The 20,024-nt window shown below is 40.1% G+C and overlaps 1 protein-coding gene across 6 annotated transcripts in view; it reads left to right on the top strand.

Moving 5' to 3' along the window:
• The window catches only part of CSNK1G3 (casein kinase 1 gamma 3), a 147,143-nt gene extending 128,739 nt beyond the window's left edge, over positions 1 to 18,404 (top strand). For 5 of the 6 annotated variants that reach the window (XM_059724903.1, XM_059724902.1, XM_059724901.1 and 2 more), the window contains 3 exons: positions 2,884 to 2,990; positions 3,475 to 3,498; positions 15,964 to 18,404. In XM_059724903.1, the coding sequence (XP_059580886.1) occupies positions 2,884 to 2,990; positions 3,475 to 3,498; positions 15,964 to 16,018 (186 nt within the window). In that variant the 3' untranslated portion in view covers positions 16,019 to 18,404. The remainder of the gene's footprint in view (positions 1 to 2,883; positions 2,991 to 3,474; positions 3,499 to 15,963) is intronic. The other variant, XM_059724904.1, reaches the window with a different exon arrangement.
• Positions 18,405 to 20,024: the final 1,620 nt, after the last annotated feature.

Raw genomic sequence — 20,024 nt, 5'->3', positions numbered from 1 at the left:
CCTGGGCCTGGCTGTGGGTCCCTTGGCCTGTGGTCTCACCCTTACGGGCTCTGGGCTTGTGCCTCCAGTCTTTGTTGTTTAACCCCACAGTCTTTCTGCTAAGAGTAGTGCTAGATCCTTTAAAGGGTCTAGGACCTGGAGGTGCCATTGGCATCTTTCTTGGTGGCCTCCTTTGCCACAATCCGGTCCTCCAATATTTAAACGCAAATAAAAAGATAGCATCTGCTTTCAAACTAACAGGGTTTTCATCCTGGGTTAATGCCAAACCATGGCAAAACTACCACAAAGCCCCAAAATACTTATCTTTGGCAGCCTGGTGGTGCAAGGGCTTCCTGCAGCCTGGAGTCCTTCCTCCTTGTCTGGTCAGGCCCTGGGCTCCTCCCTGGAGCTTTGCTTCCTGCAGCCTACAGGGCCAACCTGAACCCCTTGCTTCAGGCCCTGGGCTTATATGTCTCTCTCTGGGTCACCTGATCCACTGCTTCTGCCCCAGGCTTGTCAATCGCTGGCCGCATCTGGGCCAGGCACCCATTTTATTCAAGGGCCCTCTGCTGCAGTCCCATGCAACAGCAGTGGCTGGCTGCACTCAGTGATTAGTGACAGGATCTCCCTATCTCACCCACTTCAAGTATTTCAAGTTTGGCAAAGTTAATAAGCACCTGAAAACAGGGTTTCATATTAGGAAGTGTTACCAGCTCTGTTTACATCTTCTAAGGGGCTATATTTTGAGAACTTCTAAGACAGGGGAGATGAATAGCATGTTGATGGTTCCACAGCCCCCAGAGGTCTACTGCATCTACCCCATATACCTCAATCACTAAATTAAAAGAATCTCCTGAAGCAGAAGCTCTTGGACCATCTTCCTTGCCTATTATGCTGACATGCCTGATGTACCTCTTCTAGTATCACATCCTATCTGCTGTTCTGGCACTGGCTCCATGTTAAGTGTTACATATATATCCTGCAGACCTATGTTGCTGTGTTACCTAAACAGAATTGCATCCTTTTGCTGATGCAGCCTTCCTAAACCTAGACACAGCTTTGACTTCTCCTAATACCACTGTCCTTTGCATTATCAGAATAACCCCATCACTGAATTGAGAAGGCTTACTTGTTAAAAATCCTGAGAGAACCAAGATGTTTTGGGAGTTAAAGGAATTTAAAAGGAGAGGTGTTAGAGTGTTAAAGGTAGAAATACTTCTATTTATAGATTCATAGATTCATAGACATTAGGGCTGGAAGGGACCTCGGAAGTTCGAGTCCAGCCCCCCGCCCAAAGGGCAGGACGTCAGCCGGGGTCATAGGATCCCAGCAAGATAAGCATCCAGTTTCATCTTGAAGGTGTTCAATGAAGGCGCTTGAACAACCTCCGGAGGCAGGCTGTTCCAGACCTTGGGGGCTCGGACAGTAAAGAAATTCTTCCTTATGTCCAGCCTGAAATGATCTTGTAGTAGTTTGTGACCATTCGTCCTCGTCATCCCTTGGGGCGCTCTGGTGAACAAATGTTCCCCTAGATACTGGTGGTCACCCCTGATAAACTTGTAGGTGGCCATCAGATCACCCCTGAGCCTGCGCTTTTCCAGGCTAAAGAGCCCATTTGTTAGGTAACAGTAAGGGCTCCTGCAGCATCCTGCAGCCAGCAGTCTTTCCTTCCTTGATGAGTGTTCCTTTGTTAATGACCCACCTGGTTCTGCTGGGGAAAGGGCACTCTGCTTACAAATTTGGAGGTGCCATGCAAGACAGAGATAAGTTAGAGGTGCCTTAATTTTATTGGCTTCTGTCAGTATCATGCAAAGAGTGGGGGAGGGGGAAGGCCTGACACTTGTTCCTTTTCTTAAGCCCCTGGTACGTGTTCAATTAAAAGTTTCTCTGGGATCTGATCGTAACACTTGCATCTCCTACCATGCTACGCATTCATAGCAGGAGGCATGATTGTGGAATCAGGGGTCAAATGCCAGTCATGCCCTTTCTACTTGCCAGTACACAGTGAGCCAGGGATCCTGATCCTAGGTTTCTCCCTGCACTGGCAAGCTGGAAGCTGGGTGTCTGCAGCTCAGTGTGACCTGGGACTGTCCTGGGGCCAGGGTGAACAATCAAAGGATTGTCCTGGAGGAGAGCAGGAACAGGGAGTAAAGTCCAGATTGCAAGCTGAGCCAGCTGTCAGTAATCAGGGACCAAGTTACCAGATCCAAGAGGGGAACCCAGAAGCAGAGTCCAAAACATGGGCCAAGTCAAGATTCAGAAGTCAGACACCAAGCTACCAGATCCAGGGGAAAATCTTAGAGTCTGAGTCATAGGACAAGTCAAGGTTCAGGAGTCAGAGGCTGAGTTACCAAATTCAAGGGGAAATCCAAGAAGTCGGAGTCCAGAAACACAGCTGAGCAGAGACAGAAAATCAGGAAGCCAGAGAGGATAGCAGAGAGGCTTACCAGAACATACCTTCAGGAGAACTGTTGGCCAGCATGCAGCCTGGTGCCACAGGTGGAACTAAACTGGAGAGGCTGCTCTTCCCAGCAGCCAATCAGGAGGCCCTGGCAGTGGCCATCTGGTTCATTAGCTGGGCTAAGAGCTGCCAATCAAAGCCCGCAGGCAGGAGGTCTGCCTGTTAGGGCTCCTGACAGGCCCAAAACCTGGATAGTCTCAGGGCAGGTTCACCCAGGGCAGTCCGGCTGACAATCAGCTGGTTGTTGGCTGCAGCCTGAACAGCCTGAAGGAAAAGTCAGGAAGGTAGAAGAATGAAGCAAAGTTCACATACTCATAACAGTACATAAGATTAATATATTAATAGCACTAATTGAGATTTCTCACTCTATTACTAACTTCAAGAATCTTACACATGTGAATGTGCACTTGTATAACTTATTAAAATATTTCTGGTTATTGCAGGTGGTGAGCTCAACAAATGGAGAATTGAACACAGATGACCCAACTGCAGGTCGTTCAAATGCTCCTATCACCGCCCCCACAGAAGTAGAAGTAATGGATGAGACAAAGTATGTATTTTTCTTTTCTATTAAATTTTACCAGCCAGCATTTTGATCCTATGTGTTCAACTTGTCAGAATTTCACTGACTTCATATTTATTTCAAAATCCTTTTGCTCTCAAATGCTTTCACTGAAATCTATTTTAAATCTAATTACAGCTGGTGAGTGGCTAAATACTTTGATATTTACTTTTAAACTTAATTTTAGCTTTAGTTAGTTAAATGCTAGAATGTGCATTACTCATAATGACTGTTAATAATATTAGTTTACACTTATATTAAGCTGATAAAATGTGCCTGCTTTACCTTTAGTGAAATATGTATTTCCTTTTCCTATTTATTTAATTAGATTTGGTAAGAATATTTGCTTTAGTTTTTTTTCTCTTTTTTAAAATAACTGTTCTGAATACAAGTCTCATATATGAAAATGTAGACTTTCTACTGTATGGTGTTCTGATTCTCTTTTCTTCCTTATATTTTTTTTTGTGCCTAGCTGCCAGAAAGTGTTGAACATGTGGTGAGTTCTAAAGTGTAGGCAAGCAGAAATAGCTCCATTGGCTTTCTCATTGCTGCATTTAAAACTTTAATTTAAAGATTCTTAACATACCAATTTACAATTGGAACACTGATTGCAAAAGGATTTGAGGTTCATCATACAATAAGATAGTCTGTCTACAAACAGACTGAAACACCAGCATGTGAAGGAGCTGTTTTGCCTGCTTTAACTCTTGTTTGTTCAAGTGGTGGAGTTTGTGGTGTATTTTTTTCTAATACTCTTAAATGGATAGCACTATATTAATTATATATATTATTTGTTATGCTCTTTTAGAGAGAAAATACTCATGTTTCAACACACTCAAGTAATATCTTAACATCTGAAAACATCTAGAAAACTAATTTATCTGAACTGGCACTAAATGCTAGCAGATGTTTGAACTTTGCACATGATATTTTTAAGTATAGCACTTACTAAATTATTAGTAACTGGTGACAGCTTGCTAACTAATCACAAAAACTTAACTGTAGGGTACATAAAATCACAGTACATTACAGTGAAAGGAGGATAATGTAGATGCATGATATGTGGATGTTAAATGCACACTTTTGGAGAATGCCCCCTGTAATGAAGTACAAGAGATTTTACTTGGTGATATACATATAAAAAAAGAAATACCATTTTTAAAGCTGTTGAGAACATGATTTCACAGTGGGGGGCAGTTGATCAGCAAATGGATGCACTCATTCATGGCAGTGTTTCATTAGTAACATAAATGATAGCAGTAACATAGTAGCAACCCAGATGCCAACCACATTTATATCAGGGCCTGTTTTGTTAGGCTTTAGAAAGGATGTGTTCCCCGAAGAAGTTATAGTTGTGTATTTCTTTTTAGAGAAATTGTCCATGTTGGACCACATCTACATAGATAAAATCACTAAGCCAGTTGTCAGTGCCTTCAAGCATATGGTGCTACCCAGCGTGCCACCTAAACTACAAGCAGTCTAGCCCTGTCTACGGGGTGCTTCAAGGGGGCTAGTTTTTATTGAGGAGTAACAAGAGCCATCTGGCCTGCTCCTAAGCCAAATAGTCCACTCATTGCTAGTGCTTCTGCTTTGGGAGGCAGTTCATTTGCAGCATAGGACACCACTTCCAGGTACTGTAAAGGCCCCATGCATGCCAGATTATCCTTCTTGTGTAGGGTCTATTGCGACTGCACCTGTGCTGCCTTACTTTCTATAGGAGAGGACATGAAGTGTTGAGCCATACTATGTGTTCTCTTCCTTTTTACCATCTGTGGTTGTGAAACGTTACTGTGTTCTTCATCTGGCAGAATCTAGTAGCATGTTAAATTTCTTCCGGGTTTTTAAAGACACCAAGCCCTTAATAGAGATATAGGACCTGCTTCCCGTATATAATTCAGAATGATGGAAGCTAAGTTGCCATGTTTCCAAGATCTGCTCATCTTGTAGTCATGTCTCAGTGACAGGCCTGTCCACAGCTTTCTATGCCTGGGAGGAGACCAAGTCCTAGTATTCTGTTCTTCTATCTTGAAGTCTTTCAGGTGTTCTTGGGAAGCAAAGAAGCCAGTACCTTTGAACCTATCTGTCTAGGTAGGGGCTGGATGACTGCTACTGCAGTTGTAGAAGGCATTTCATAGCAACCTAGTTTAACATACAAAGCCAAATAGAAGAGAGATTCTGTATGTACAATTCAACATCAGCTTTCAATAATAGCCCCTGCTATCTACTTTCTTATAAAATGATCTTAATTTTAGTTCAGTTTAGAGGGACCTGGCTGCTAATAGCCAAGAGCAAAATCTAGTAACTGGTTCTTTGAGATGAGTTATCTACAAACGTACTACAACATGTCCTCTGTCCATGTCGACAGTAGTCTTTCTTCCAGCAGATTCTTATCAACAAAAGAACAGAGTACAGGTTGTGGCCTCCTGCCCGTTGTCACCTCTGCTGCTACAGGATGTGAGAAGATTGGCTGGGTACTGGCATGTCCCCAGTGGGTGGCCACCACTGTTAGAGATTCTGATCTTTGGCGCACAGGTTGCTTTTGTACTGAGATGAATCTGTAAGGGTTGGTTGCTACAGAGTAAAAAGTATTTCTTTAGTGTTAGGTTTACCCAAATAATCTGGGATCCTGATTTTCTCTGTTTAAAATCCAAAATTTGCTGATTAAAACACCCAAAATCCACATTTTCCCACAATTTAAAATGAAACACCACTATATATAGGTACTAGTTGAACACAATATTTTACTGATATATTTACATTTTTAAAGCAATTTGGAAGCCCCCAGTGCTTCAATAGTTAAAATAAATTCTAAATACCTATATATTTTGACATTTGATTTTGGTTTTATCATAGAAAATTAGAGTTCCCCCTGCCCTTTCACTAATCAGGACATGGGTCCAGCTGTAGCTGTCCTCCCCTGCTGCTTTGTAGCACTGAGCAGCCCTGATTTGCTGGTGCCCCTCCCCCCTCAGTCCTGCTGGTGCCCCTCACTCCCAATCTGCAGCCCCCTGAGCCCGGCAGCTCACCTTGCTCAAACCACAGCCCCCCACCCCCTAACCCTGCCTGTGCCCCTTACTCCTGGCCCAGTTTCCCATCCCTGCCAGTGTCCCTCACTCCTGACCCACAGCCCCCCTCCCTCCTCGCTGGTACCTCTCATTCCTGGCTTGCAGCCCCCAGGCCCCAGCCTCCCAGTGTCTAAGGAAGGGCGTGAGTGTGTAGGGCAGAGGGAGTGCCCTGACCACAGGCTTTGCTTCGGTGGGGTGGTATGGGAGGCATGTGCCCCCCACAGTGGGCACGGAGCTGCAGCCTGGCCAGATTGTCATGGGCAGGAGCTACCTCCATGGCCCAGCAGGCAGGACCCAGCATGGGAGGGCGCAGTGGGGCAGGGAGATACAGAGGTCCTGGTGGTGGTAATACTGAGTCAGCTGTCACCCCCGTTCCGTCTCTCTCCCGCCCCCCACCCTGTCCTTGTCTAATAGGCTGGTGGTCCTGACAGCATCAATGTGTCTCACCACCCTGCTTTGCCCTCTTGTACCAGGTCCTGCCTGCTGGGCCATGGAGGAGGCTCCTGTCCATGTTGGTCCGGCCACGCTGCAGCCCCATTCCCACTGTGGGCGCACACATTTGGGGGGCAAATGCCCCCCCGCCCACTCTCCTCATGCCTTGCCTACGCCCCTCCCCCACAACCCCTCCACATCTCCTCTATGCTCCCGTATAGATTTACTTGTTGGGAGCTGCTCTATACTGTGCTACCTGGCTGCCATGTACATATGGGCACAAACACACACATGTGGCACCCCCTACCTGATCACCCTTCTCCCACTCCTGCCAGCCCCAAGAAGCCCCTTGCAAGCTGGGGCTTTCAGTCTGCAAAGGGAAACATAGGTTTCCCATGTTTTTCTCTTTTAAAGGAGAAAATTCACTTTTTTTCTCCTGTAAAGGAGAAAATACATGTTTTTCCACAGCAAATGGAAAACCCAGATCCCTGCTAACAATTCATTCAGTGTTATGATGAGATTACAATAGACCAGAAGCAGCCTTCTTTTGAAGTCTTAATCGCATGTAAAAACATGTGTATTGCCTTATACCTATGGTGGGCAGATCTCTCTTCGAAATGCTGCAGTATGTGTTGAAATTAATTCTTTTACAGACAGATCTACCTAGGGAGCATTGTTCTCAACTGTTCACAGTCTGGTTTAATCACTGCAGTGACCTCATGTTAGAAATACTTTCTGATCAAGTACAGTCATTAAGTATTTTCCTGAAGTTATAGTCAAATCAGATACTTAAATTGTTTTACCTATATTACAAAATAGCATTAGTATCCATAATTTAGTGTGCTGGATGATTTATAGATTTGGCTTGATTTTATCCTAAAGAGAGAGGCTGGGGGAGTCATTTCTGAAAAACACCAAAGTGTAAAATTTTCAAATGTAGAAAACTGTACTTAAACCCATGAAAGTAAAGCCCAAACAGTGCTGAGAAGTACTGAAAAGCAGCAGTTGCTTCTTTCAGTTTATATAGGATTTATCTTTGTTCTGCATTTCTGAACAAAATAATTACTGCTATGTCCATCTTAGAGCTTTAGGCTTGATTTGTGGCTTTTGCATCCTATATGTTAAACTAATAAATCTTAAACTCCCTTTGTGTAGCTTATTCCTGTTAACTGTTGTGAAATATCAGAATCTCACTTTCCCAAAGAATTACTTTACTGCCTGTGGAAGAAATCTAACTTGCAATTTTCTGGTTCACTGTTCCTTTAGAATTATTTTTAAATTTTGTTGGTGATTTAAGGTCTAAATAGGTGCTGCAAACAGGGATGTAGTAGTAGCATACATTATTATTTTGAATATGTTAAAGTGCTCTTGATTGGGGTTTTTTGTTTTGTTTCATTTAACCATGTATTGCAGGGAATCTTGATCAACCACAAAAATAACATTTGTATCTCATAAGGTGCTGTGAGGTTAATTTACTTAATTGATACAGATACGTAAGGATTAAGCTCAAGTTTTCATATCTATAGCATGATAGGGCTTGTAGGAATCAGTTATAAAGAAATTGTTCCATTTGTTCCTTTGCTTAACATTTGTTCCTTCTGAAAATATGAAGAAAGTCAAAGCTGTTACAGAAGTATTTCATTCATAATTTTTTTTCATATTTTAGAAGAACACATTTAGTATTTTCCCCAAACATTCTGAGTTTTATAGTTGCTGTCAAGTCTTTTTTTTTTTTGCTTTTCTTTTTTTTTCCAAATGGCATAAGTATAAACCAGCATCATCTTCTGCATAAAAATAAACATTAATTTCTGTGGCAGTAAAAATTGGTGACCTTTTGTAACAGTGTTTGTAAGATTTGTTATCACAGCTGCTAGTGATTTAACTATGGACACAAGCATAGTTTAGCCAGATATAGATCTCCCACTTCTGTTTCAGTGTTTACTGTGTATATCAGAAAGCTTACGTTTCCCAATAAACATCCTATCACTGGCAATGGGGTACTCCGTAACAGCCAACACTGAGGGTATTTTTACTGTGCTTACTCTGTGTATTTACATATCTGTATCTGTATTTAGATGAATAAATATATATGTAAACCAAATACATAGAGTATTCCAATTAGAATCACCTCGTTCTCACAAAGCATACTCATGTTGTCATGGGTATACCTGTAAAAGTTGCATATTTATGTTTGCATGTAGCATAAATTAAAAACATGATTTGTTCCATTCTAAATTCATGGGTTTTTCTATTAGAAAAGTGGTCATTTAATTTTTATACTGACCTATAGGTGTGTTAGGATGTTGCATAGCTCTACAGCCAGTTCTTGTCTCCTTTTTGATGGAAAATGTAAATTCTGCCAGTTTGGAATCTTAAGTTGGGGGAAGATGTCAGTTTTCCCAAAAATATTTTGGGTCAGGTTCTATGACTCAAAACCCATTGGTTTAAAACAGTGGTTCTCAACCTTTTTTAGGTTCAAGGCACCCATCCATAGCTTGTGAATAGAGCCACCCCATTTTTTAAATGTATTTATTACAGGGCTTACCTCCTTGCAAAGGGGGCAAGCAATGGGGATGGGGAAGCAGCTAGACAGGGAGAGCCTGTGTTCAAACCATTTATATATTTATTTCCTCATACCTGAAGCCAGAGCCTGCCTTTATCTGCTTATCTCATCACACCTCACTTATTTCCTTTCACTCCCCATGAGCACCCTTCAAAGGATCTTGTGGCACCCCAGTGTGCCTTGGCTCCCCAGTTGAGAATTGCTAGTTTAAACAATACCAGATCACTTCATTTTATATCAATTTAGGCTTTGAACTGCATCTGCCTGAGCTGTCACAGTGACTTGAAGTTATCTTTCCAATGTCTTATGCCCCCTATTCACTACTGTAGGTTGGACCCTCTGATTAGATCTCCCAAAATGCAGAGCAGTCTACCATCTGGCTGAACCAGTAGGAGATATTATAGAAAATATAGTTCAATCAGGAAATCTAACCTAAAGGAAATGTGAGAGCGTGAAATCCTTGAAGTACAGTTCCAGTCCAGCAGTTCACGAGGACAAAGTTGCTTTAACTCAAAACTGAGTTTTGCTTGGTTCTGGAATGTCACTGTTCCATTTAGATCAAAATGTTTCCACTTTTTCAAAGAGAATTTTTGGTAACAATTTGCTGTATGAGAAATACTGACATTTTGACTGCCTTTTTTTTTTAACTAATTCAGAACATGAAAACTTTCCACATAATACACATTCTGATTTTCGGTCAGATCTAATAATATTTTTTAGATTTTAAGAACTGTTTCTACATATGCTTGTGTAGTACCTAACATAGTGGAACAACAACCCCAGTTGGGGATAGTAGGGTAATATGGACATAAAGTAATTTAGATGTACCAAGTAAAACATCAACACAGGAATGAGATTAGAGAGGTCAGAAATCAGGTTAAAACAAAGGATGAATGTCTTGGGACAGATTTTTATCTGTCATCTTGGTTTCTTTTGAAAGATTGTTCTGTCTTGGGGAAGAAAGTGGTGATGAGGTACTTGATTGGAAGTTATTGAGGTCAGGTAAAAGTGAAGGAAGTGAGTTTTGAGAAGTGTGTGTAATATTTCAGCATCGTAAAAGCAGCCTGGTGGTGTGAAATTGCTTGGCATATTGGTGGTAAGAAGCTGTCTAAGGCAAAGGGCAGCATGTTTTGGAACTATTGAATAGAAAAACAAATGTAGTAACAGTCCTGATGTGGGAAGGAGGAGACTGACTGTTTAACATAGCACAGGTTGCAGGCTTAAGTGTTGAAAGTTTAATTTAGCTTGCATAGAATGGAGAAAAAGCTGTTGCTTTCCATTAGGGAAAAAAAGAATTCCCTGTTTATGCTACATATAAATAAAAATTACATCCACAAATATTTTAGATTGGAAAACAAGCAAATATGTTCATGTGATCAAGCTTTTTATGTTGCATAAAATAATTAAGGAAAACCCAAGCCAGGGTGGAGTTACCACACCACACTTAAACTACCATTTCTTGTCTGCACAGTTCTGACTTGTTACTAGAGGACTGGTGAGCAGGGATGTGGGAAGACTCGGGACACCTGGGTTCTGTCCCTGCTGTGGGTTGGGTGCGGTGGGGAAGGGCACTGGAAGCAGTGTATCCTGGAATGCGTGAAGGGCTGCAAATTGCTAATTTCATTTCTGTGGAGCAGACCAAAATTATCTGTACATGAGTGGTGTAACTTTAAGATGCTCAGAAGGCACTTAACACAAGTTAGTGAGCTTTAATTTGCAGACGCTCACATTTTAAGTGCCTTTAGTACAGCCTTAAGCTTAATGTTTAACTCATAGTTAGTATATATTCTAACGAGGCCCTCTAGTGAGATTATATTTAAGAACATGTCAGCATTTGTGGAGCTATTTTCTTTGTAGGTTTATAAACTGGTATAAATGTAACCCAAATTTTAAAATGTTACGAAAGCTCTTATATCAGAAGATTATTTTAAAATAGGTTGTTAACATTATTTTATGAAATACAGGTATATTTAAATGATATATTTGTTAAAATTTAAAACATTTTAAGGGTTCCAGGACTTACAGATTTAAATACTTATTTTTAGTATCAGATCTTTACTTTAAAGATTTATTGCACCTTTTGGAAGGAATATTAAAATTCATTTAATGTAACTTTTTAAACATATACTTTATTTCCCTGTATCAAATAGCGTTACTATTTCAGTTTCATACAATCAAATACTTTTAACTAGGATACCTTTTTGAATAGTCTTTCATCACAGTTAATGGAAGAAATCTTTAATAATAAGACTGCCAAGCCTACAGACTACCTGCAGCGAGGAGACATTGCCTTACAATGGTTACGGATAGGACTTTTCTACCACTTCAGTACCCTTTGCTTTGATAACTATGCAATATCCATGAAATGCCAGGACTAGATGGGTGGAAAAGAAAATGGGGAAACTATGCAGCACATGTAAGTCACAGAAAAGGTGGAGAAGTGTACTAGGTAGGAAATCAGAGAGACCCAGAACTAGTTGAATCACAGAGTCATAGAAGATGTAAAACAAAAAAGTGAGGAATCATTAGATGTGAACTTATTTAGTAGCTCAGGCTACTTTCCCAGGACATACTTCATTTATATCAAGTGTGCTGTAGTATAAAATTAACACATAGGAGGGAATTGTAGGTGATCACTTCAATATTAACATCAGTTCTGTCTCTTTACTGTTCTCCTCCTACTCTGTTCTCCCAAGCCTCCTCATAGTGTAGAGTTAATTGCACAGAAATGTTTTATATAATAAAACTAATTAAGAGAACCAATGCCAAATCTTTCCAAGAGCTTACTTGGAAAATGACATAAAAATCCACCCATGTGATCTGCCACCAGAACCTATGAAATTTAAGAACTTCCCCATTTTAAAAATATTTTGGGTTTTCATGGCATGCATCAAGTTTTATGATAAGTAGTAGGAAATAGTGCAAAGCGGTTCCATTAGTGAAAGGCTGGCAGTGAGCCAGTTTCTATAGATCTGTTCATTCAGAACCTAATTTAAGCAGCGATGGTCATAGCTTACTTACTAATGAGTGTAATATCAAAACAATTGTAGCATTTATAGGTAGATTTTAGTAGAGTTGCTAGCTATAGCTTAAAAATTAGAGAGAGGTAGTTAGCCATGTTAGTTCGAAGGCAGACGGAAGGCAGGGGAAAGTTGCTCCTTAGTTTAGCTCAGAGATATCAAATACAAATGAGTTGGTAGACCTGCTCCGGACTATAAGCATTTTACCATGGCTGCCAGAGCTGCTGTTCGTGTGATCAGCGTGCAGGGGTTAATACTGTTTGCTGCCCTGCCATCAGTTTATATGCTAAAAGTGTAATTCAAAACCCATAAATTTGGTAGTTCCCTGGGTGGTGACTGAGCCACCATAACAGCTCTGGGAGACATGGTGAGAAGCCTTCAGGCTGGATCCAGAGGTGATACGTCCAGCCAAAGACAGAAGCCCCACAAACCAGATGACCCATCTCTGTGGATTGTATCCATCCTGGGGGGCCACATATTTGACACCTCTATACTAATTGAACCTGGTCACGAAAGCTTATCAGCTCTGATTCTTAAAAATCACTACACTTTGTCTTTTAGTTCTGTAAAAAAAAAATGATAATGTTGCTGGTACAGGTTTCCCTCGATTTATGCTGTACATGCATTCCCAGAGAATGGCGCATAAATCAAATTTGCATAAAGCAAACCCACTTTATAATGTAGCAAATAGGGATAGGTTCCTATGGCGGTGAGGAAGTGAGGCTGGGACAAGGGAAGAGGTGGGAGAAGGGGTGCCGCTCCCAGGGCTGCACAAGGGAGCAAAGCAAAGGGAACTGTCTGTGGGTGGGAGGGTACGGCTCTTGCTGCAGCCAGGGCTGGGGTGAGTGGAAACAAGTAGAGCCCCAGGGGGCACAGGGTGTGGCGCAGCTTGTCTGCATTCACCCCAGCCCCTGCTGTAGCAGCTCTGGGAGCAGCCAACATCATCTGCCTGTATCACAGCACGGTGCAGCTCAGGAGCTGGAGTCAGTGGGGACAAGCAGAGCATGGTGCAACCCAGGAGCTGCATGCAGCTGGCACCGGCCACTCCTGGGGCTGCTGCAGCAGGGGCTGGGGTGAGTGGGTCCCCAGTCCCATGGCCCTTGTCCCCCCCCCAGACTTGCCTCTCCTCCCCCAAGCAAGTACCTGTGCTGATTGCGTAAGAGCAAATTTATCTTGCATATAACAAACTAGGGGTCTAAAAATGCTCCTTGCATAAGAGCAGATTCGTATATACAGAACCCGCATAAATCAAGGGAAACCTGTAGCTGTATCTTGAAAAGAAGTGTTTAAATTTTGTAGATTCCTCTCTGGATTTTTAACTGTATTTTCTCACTATAATTAAATTCAGCGTTTTCCTATTTAAAGTCCCTTAACTCTCAGACTAGTTGTAGTTTGCCACTGTTTAGTTCTTTAGTGACTAAGCTGTGGTATGCCTTTAACTATTATTGGGGAAGTACACTTCCCCCTTGTCTTATCGTGTATTTTTGATTCATCTCTGTTTGAATATCAGAGGTGGTGTCTACGTGTTCATTAATGCACCATAATTATGGTGCATTAAGTTAAGTATCTGCAATTACAGGTACTATCTTAATGCACTGTAATTGGTGCTACTGCACATTAGCGCTGGCACATGTTTTTTTTGGTGACCGTTATGCACTGTAGACTAATTCTACTGTCTGTTATCACATTAATACGGGTTTTGCCCACCACGTTATTGCACAGTAGAACTAGCCTACTGCACTAAAAGCATCCTATGTAGAGACACCCAGTGACCCTTATTTTTCCTCCTCTGCATGCTTGTCTATATGCCAATTCTTCTGTGAATTCAGGTGTGGCCAAGCATTCCACTACAAAGGGTTTTCTTTTTTTCCCCCTTTTTTACCACTAGCAGTGTTTGAGTAGTTCATATATACCCTGCCTAACCTTGTGCTCTACGCAGAGGATGTAAAGGTTAGGGCATGAAATTAACTGTTGGCCTGACTTTCTCTGGGTTTCCTAGTTTTGAGTTTTGTCCCCCTGTGACAGGGCTATGTCTGTCCTGGATAGTATGTTAAGTGGCTTTATTGTTTAGGGGAAGTCTTGTATATTTGAGAGGTGTACCCTTTTAAAATATTTCATTCATTTCCTGGTCTTGGAAGGACTACAGCGCCAAATGCCTGAGTAAATCTTGGGGACTGGCCTCAGTCTCTGGATTGCTAGATTTGGCTGTGTGGAAAGGCTTTAAAGTATGTGGAAATCTTTTTTGATGAGACTATTCCCATCATTGACACTGAAAAAAGTTTTGGCTCCAAGATGGTATCTGCCCAAAAGAGTTCTTGAAATGTTACCTGTAAGTGCCATTTAAGATGTCTGTACATTTTGCTTACCATTTTTTCTCTGAATTCTTAATACTCTGGTACAGGAAACAAGAACTCTCTTTACACTTGTGCCATAGAGCAGAGAGAGAGGCAGAGCAGATGTGTGCTATATATGGGCTGCTGGGAGCAGGCTCAACTGCTTGAAATGTCTGTTCCTTGAAGTGCACAAGGATAGCACTTCCCAAACTTTAGTTACTGGAAAGTAAATGCTTCTTTTCCAAATCCACATCCTCTGTCCCTATCTCCTGAGATGAGGAGGCAGAATTTCTTTTGGAGTGTAACTGATTTATTGAAATTGCACCAATCTTGTATCTGTAGGGTTTTAGAATCTGCCACTTGCACTCTGCTGGGAGGAGGAAATAGGAAGAGTAGCAGTCTTTATCCGGGTTTTCTGGAGCAAAGGACCCTAAAATAAATCACACATTCACTTCTTAGATTTGTAATAAATATTGTGGACATTTCCCATATTGTACATTTTAACTTTAAAGCATATGACCAGGAAGTCAAAATAGGGTTTAACTCAGAATTTGAGAGAGGCTTAAATTTGTTCAGACTAATGTAACATAGAAAAAAATACAGTTGTGTTTGCTTCTCAGTCTCTTTATCTCCCCCCTTTTCCTCCTCCACCTAGTATTTCTACTTTTTAGTGTTCGATTTTATTTTTCAATAAATCCTTTTTTCTTTTTGCATTTTCTTTTTCCCCTTTTGGAGCATTTATTTCACATTTTTCTTTTATTTATTTCTTTGCCTTTCTGGTATGTCTCTTGTTTGCTATTACATGTTTCCCAGACAGTCCACTGAATGAAAATGACAAATTATTATTGTCAATTTGGACTTTTTTGTTCATATTTATAATACAGCAGAGACGAGAATGCTATTATGTGGTACCAATCATCTTTTGAAGTCTGATTATAGCTTCCTTGAGTTTTTATTACAGCAGTAAATCAGAACATGAAGTTTAAAATTATTGTTAAATATTGTTCTGAGATTAAAAAAAAAAACTAGGACCCTTTCTCTATGTGCTAAGTGCCTCTAAAATAACACTGGGTTGTATTAACCATATAAGAGAATTGGTGTTCAGTTTGCGAGTACTTAAAATACATTTAAATTCATGTCTGGCATGTTAGCATCTAATAAAAAAAGTACACAGGAGAACAAGACACTGTTTTGAAAGTACATCTTTAATTCTTCATGTAATGCTTCATTATTCTTCCCCCCTTGCTCCATTTTTCTTTTTCACTTTTACACCTATTGTTCCTTGGCATCAAATTGTAGTAGTTTTAAAAAATGGTTTCTTTTATTATGCGACTTATTTTACTGCCCCCAAAAGACAGTGAAATGTATTAGCAGTAAGTCTACTTTAGTTTTAGCTTCACATGTCAGTCATTCACTATAGAAATTAATATGCATCTTGTAATAGTTTAGAACTTTTCGGTCTTAATATATTAATATAATATATTAATATATATAGCCATTTTTTTGTGGATTCATTTTTGTTAAATATATTTCCTGTCATAATTGTAGGTGCTGCTGTTTTTTCAAGAGAAGGAAAAGGAAAACTATTCAACGCCACAAATGACTCTGGAAGCAGGCAGAACATGGGGAATTACTTGCTTGTTCATCTGCTGTCTTGTGATTAAACAGAATCACCTCTGTAGTGACCACATGTTTTTCAAGGACTCCCTCTTAAAAATGTCATGCCTCCAGACTTTGGTTTGGTTGTCCTACATTCATATTTTCTTTAATTCATCTCTTCTGGAAGCTTTAAAGTTTTGTCAAACACGAGCGCTTCTTTGACCATCAATAAATGGACCAATGAAATGGTACAAATGAACACTGCTCTATTTTTAGCAAAACTAAACTTCAAAAGCATTTTTCCTGTCCTAGAAAGCATTAACAGTGTCTTAAGTGAAGACCAGATGTCTCTTAAATCTGGTATTTAATGAATTCTGTAACAGCATGTTGAAAGAATCTTTTATTCAAGTGGATGATACAGAAGAAAAATATAGTTGCCCAAGCATTTAAAAATAATAAAAAGTCTTACCTTAAGATATTTTATTTTGTCTGTGACATCTGCATTGTTTTGTTTTGAGTTCTTTTATTCAGTATTACTGATGGTACTGCAGTCACAAATTGTATTGTATTAGTATTAAATCCTCTCCATGATATCATGGTACATTTACTGCACAGAGAAATGGAAGAAGCAGCTAGATGGATTCAACTGATAACACTGGTCTAAATGATATAATATCACCAGTAGACTCTGGGTCTGAAAATCTGTTTTTGTTGTGCCTCTAATGGAGTTGCAGTATAGTAGAAATGGCAACAGTGCTTGTACAAAAATACAAATGCTTGTATGATGTAAGTTGTGCTTCTGGTTTTATTAGACAGTACCGTCTAAAGACAAAAGATATTGAGTTATAAAATACACTAAAAACTAAATGTGAATTTGGTTAAAGTGGGATAGGAATTAAAGTCTAGGGTTCCCAATGAGTTTACTGCTGAATGACAACAACATCCTCTAAACTAAAAATTTGGATGTGCCATATAATGATGAAAGATCTGATTGTAAAATATTTTACTCTTTGATTTTAAAATCAAACAATGGAAGGGGGTCAGACTTGTACTGTCTTCTCTGCATACTAGCCTGTAGTGTGCAAAACTGCTGTGGTTTTATGGAACTTTCTTACCTTTCAGTATAATATTGCGACTGTTGTAAGATACTATGGAAAGGATGGGTCAGGTACTTCCCCTCCCTCCCCCTCCCCCAGCACAATCTTTTTGAAGTGCCTGCAATCTGAACAAACCAGCTGTTCTGTAGAAAAGGCAGCCCATTCCATTTTTTTTTTCAAGTCGGCTTCATTTAAAGCCATAATGACAGAGGTGTGCTTTTGTCATATGTAGCTGCCAGTAGCTTGGAGAGATGGAATAAAAGGAAGGAAATGACAAGACAGATTTGTTGACCAAACCTCAGATTAATTATCATAGTTTTTTAAATCCTCCTAACTTGTAGTAATTAATTAATTACAAGTAATTAAACTTGTAGTAATTTTTTTTCTATCAACATATGCCTCTTGGCAAAGTTATTTATTTTTAATCTGTTTTATAGTAGCATTCAAAATGTGTATTAAAATAGATAAATGCACACCTTTGAATTCATTATTGCATTTACAGGGATTTTAATTGTATTTTGTAATTTATTTTTTCTTAACAGGCAAAAGTGCAGTGTATTGTTTTGATGGATTATGTGCTCATATGAACACACACGTGTACTCTGTTCTTTGTTTTGTCACTGTTGCTGTTAATGATTTTGTTAAATTTTTGTTTTTAAAATCTGAACTTGACCTACAAAAACACATACTGTAATTTGGTCAAGAGTTTCTACTCTACCTGTTTGTATTAATGACTGTCTTAATCTCAGAGTTATATATTTTTTTTATTTTGATTTGAGCTGAAAAGGTAGAAGATTAACTTGACCATTCTAATGTGAAATCCATTCTTTGCATTATTTGACCAAATTTGTTGCTCCATAATATTTGTATATACGTGCAGTATCTGTATTTCTTATGCACCTGTTTACCATAATTATCAAGGGTTTTTGGCCTGTACAGTGTTTATATGATCTGAACTCCTTACACATAAGGTGTGTATATTAATCCAATTATGGACTTAAATATTTTAAAAGTTATAAAATCTCTTTATTTGCTGCAGAGACCAGTATGTAGACATTTGCTTTCTTGCATTATTTTTAAGTGCTCCATTTTGATGCTGAGGAGGATTTTCTTCTGACAACATAACTGGTCAATAAAAAGTAATGCAGGTATGTTCAGGTTAAGCTGACAATGATTTACTTTTCCCTGTCTAAACTATGAAGTCAACATTGCCTGAATGTCAGAATAATGAAATACATCCCTGTTTAAAAGTGTGTAATTGAAGAAGAAAAAAATAAAGGTAGTTTTTTTTAATTTGCCTTTTTCCCCCTTTCCTGAAGTCTTGGATAAAAAAGTAGAAGCCAGTAGTTTGAGAACTACCAGGCAATTTTAATTTACTTAGATTGCCAGACATTATTCTTAAGGAAGAGTCATTGAAAATGACAGATTACTTTTGCATTTAATGTGCATCTGCATGGCAAAATAAAGGTGTGATTTGTAGCCTGTGGTAGCAGGCTATAGTAGAAGCGGTGAGCATGATGGCAGTGAAGAATGCAGAAGAACAAGATAGCCACCAAAGTATGGTCCCAGTGCTCCTGGAGGTCTTGTACTTTGACTGCTAGCAAGAACTAAACTCCTGGCTCCTGCCAATATTCTTTATGCTGATTATGCTAGTCCAGGTACTCCAAGCTCAAGCCACTTCCATTTTACACTGCAGACACTGACAAAATATCAAAGGTATATAGGCCTAATTAGAATTCATTCAATGAATATAGTACTTGCTCTTTGGATTATACTGTTCCTGTTTGCAGTAGGATATTTGCTACATGTCCATTTGAGACCAGTATTATAGAGTTGGTAGCAAAGTGTCTGGTAAAGAATGCCAAACACTTCCCTGCCTAGAAGTGTTTTATTTGATTGTAACTTTGCCAGACTTCAGCTGTTTGGGCTGAGTTTTTCTATGGCAGGTGTCTGGCTTGGGCAGGTCTTTTTTGGTCTGTTTGTTTTTTGTTTGTTGTAAATATTTCAACTTAAAGTGTTCAGTTTTTAGAATGAGGTATGTTGGTTTGCCCACTTTAAGAAACAAAACACAACCAATCTTGCAACCACTTCTTTGGGAAGCTTTAATGCTCTAATTTTTCTGAGCAGGGTCTTGAAAGCTAGTATGTGGGTCATCTTTTGGCAGGGGTATAAGTCTTAAAAATCAGCCCAGATTAGGCTGTTACAGGGCTCTGAATTTCATTATTTATACATACTCAAAATAGGTTGCTGGCAGCATTGTTTTCTGATGTTTCCATTTGCAGCAAGCAGTATTCAGTTCTGAATGGCAAGTGGGCTGACTGTCCACTGTTTCATAGATTTCATAGATATTGGGGCTGGAAGGGACCTTGGAAGATCATCGAGTCCAGCCCCCTGCCCAAGGGGCAGGAAGTCAGCTGGGGTCACAGGATCAGCAAGATAAGCATCCAGTTTTTTCTTGAAGGTGTTCAATGTAGGTGCTTGGACCACCTCCGATGGCAGGCTATTCCAGGCCTTGGGGGCTTGGACAGTAAAGAAATTCCTCCTTATGTCCAGCCTGAAATGGTCTTGCAGTAGTTTATAAACGTTCAACCTAGTCATCCCTTTGGGGCGCTCTGGTGAACAAACGTTCCCCCAGATACTGATGGTCACCCCTGATAAACTTATACGTGGCCATCGGATCACCCCTGAGCCTGCACTCTTCCAGGCTAAAGAGTCCCATGGTGCCCAGCCTGTCGTCGTAAGGTCTGTTTTCCTGATCTCCGATCATGTGCATGGCTCTCCTCTGGACTCTCTCAAGCTTCTCCACATCCTTTTTGAATTGTGGAGCCCAAAACTGGATGCAGTACTCCAGGTGGCCTCACCAAGGCTGAGTGCAAGGGGAGAATGACGTCCCGGGATTTGCTTGAGAAGCAT

This window comes from Alligator mississippiensis, chromosome 3, assembly GCF_030867095.1.
Source record: "Alligator mississippiensis isolate rAllMis1 chromosome 3, rAllMis1, whole genome shotgun sequence".
NCBI lineage: Eukaryota > Metazoa > Chordata > Crocodylia > Alligatoridae > Alligator > Alligator mississippiensis.
This window is presented reverse-complemented; position numbering and strand designations above follow the sequence as displayed.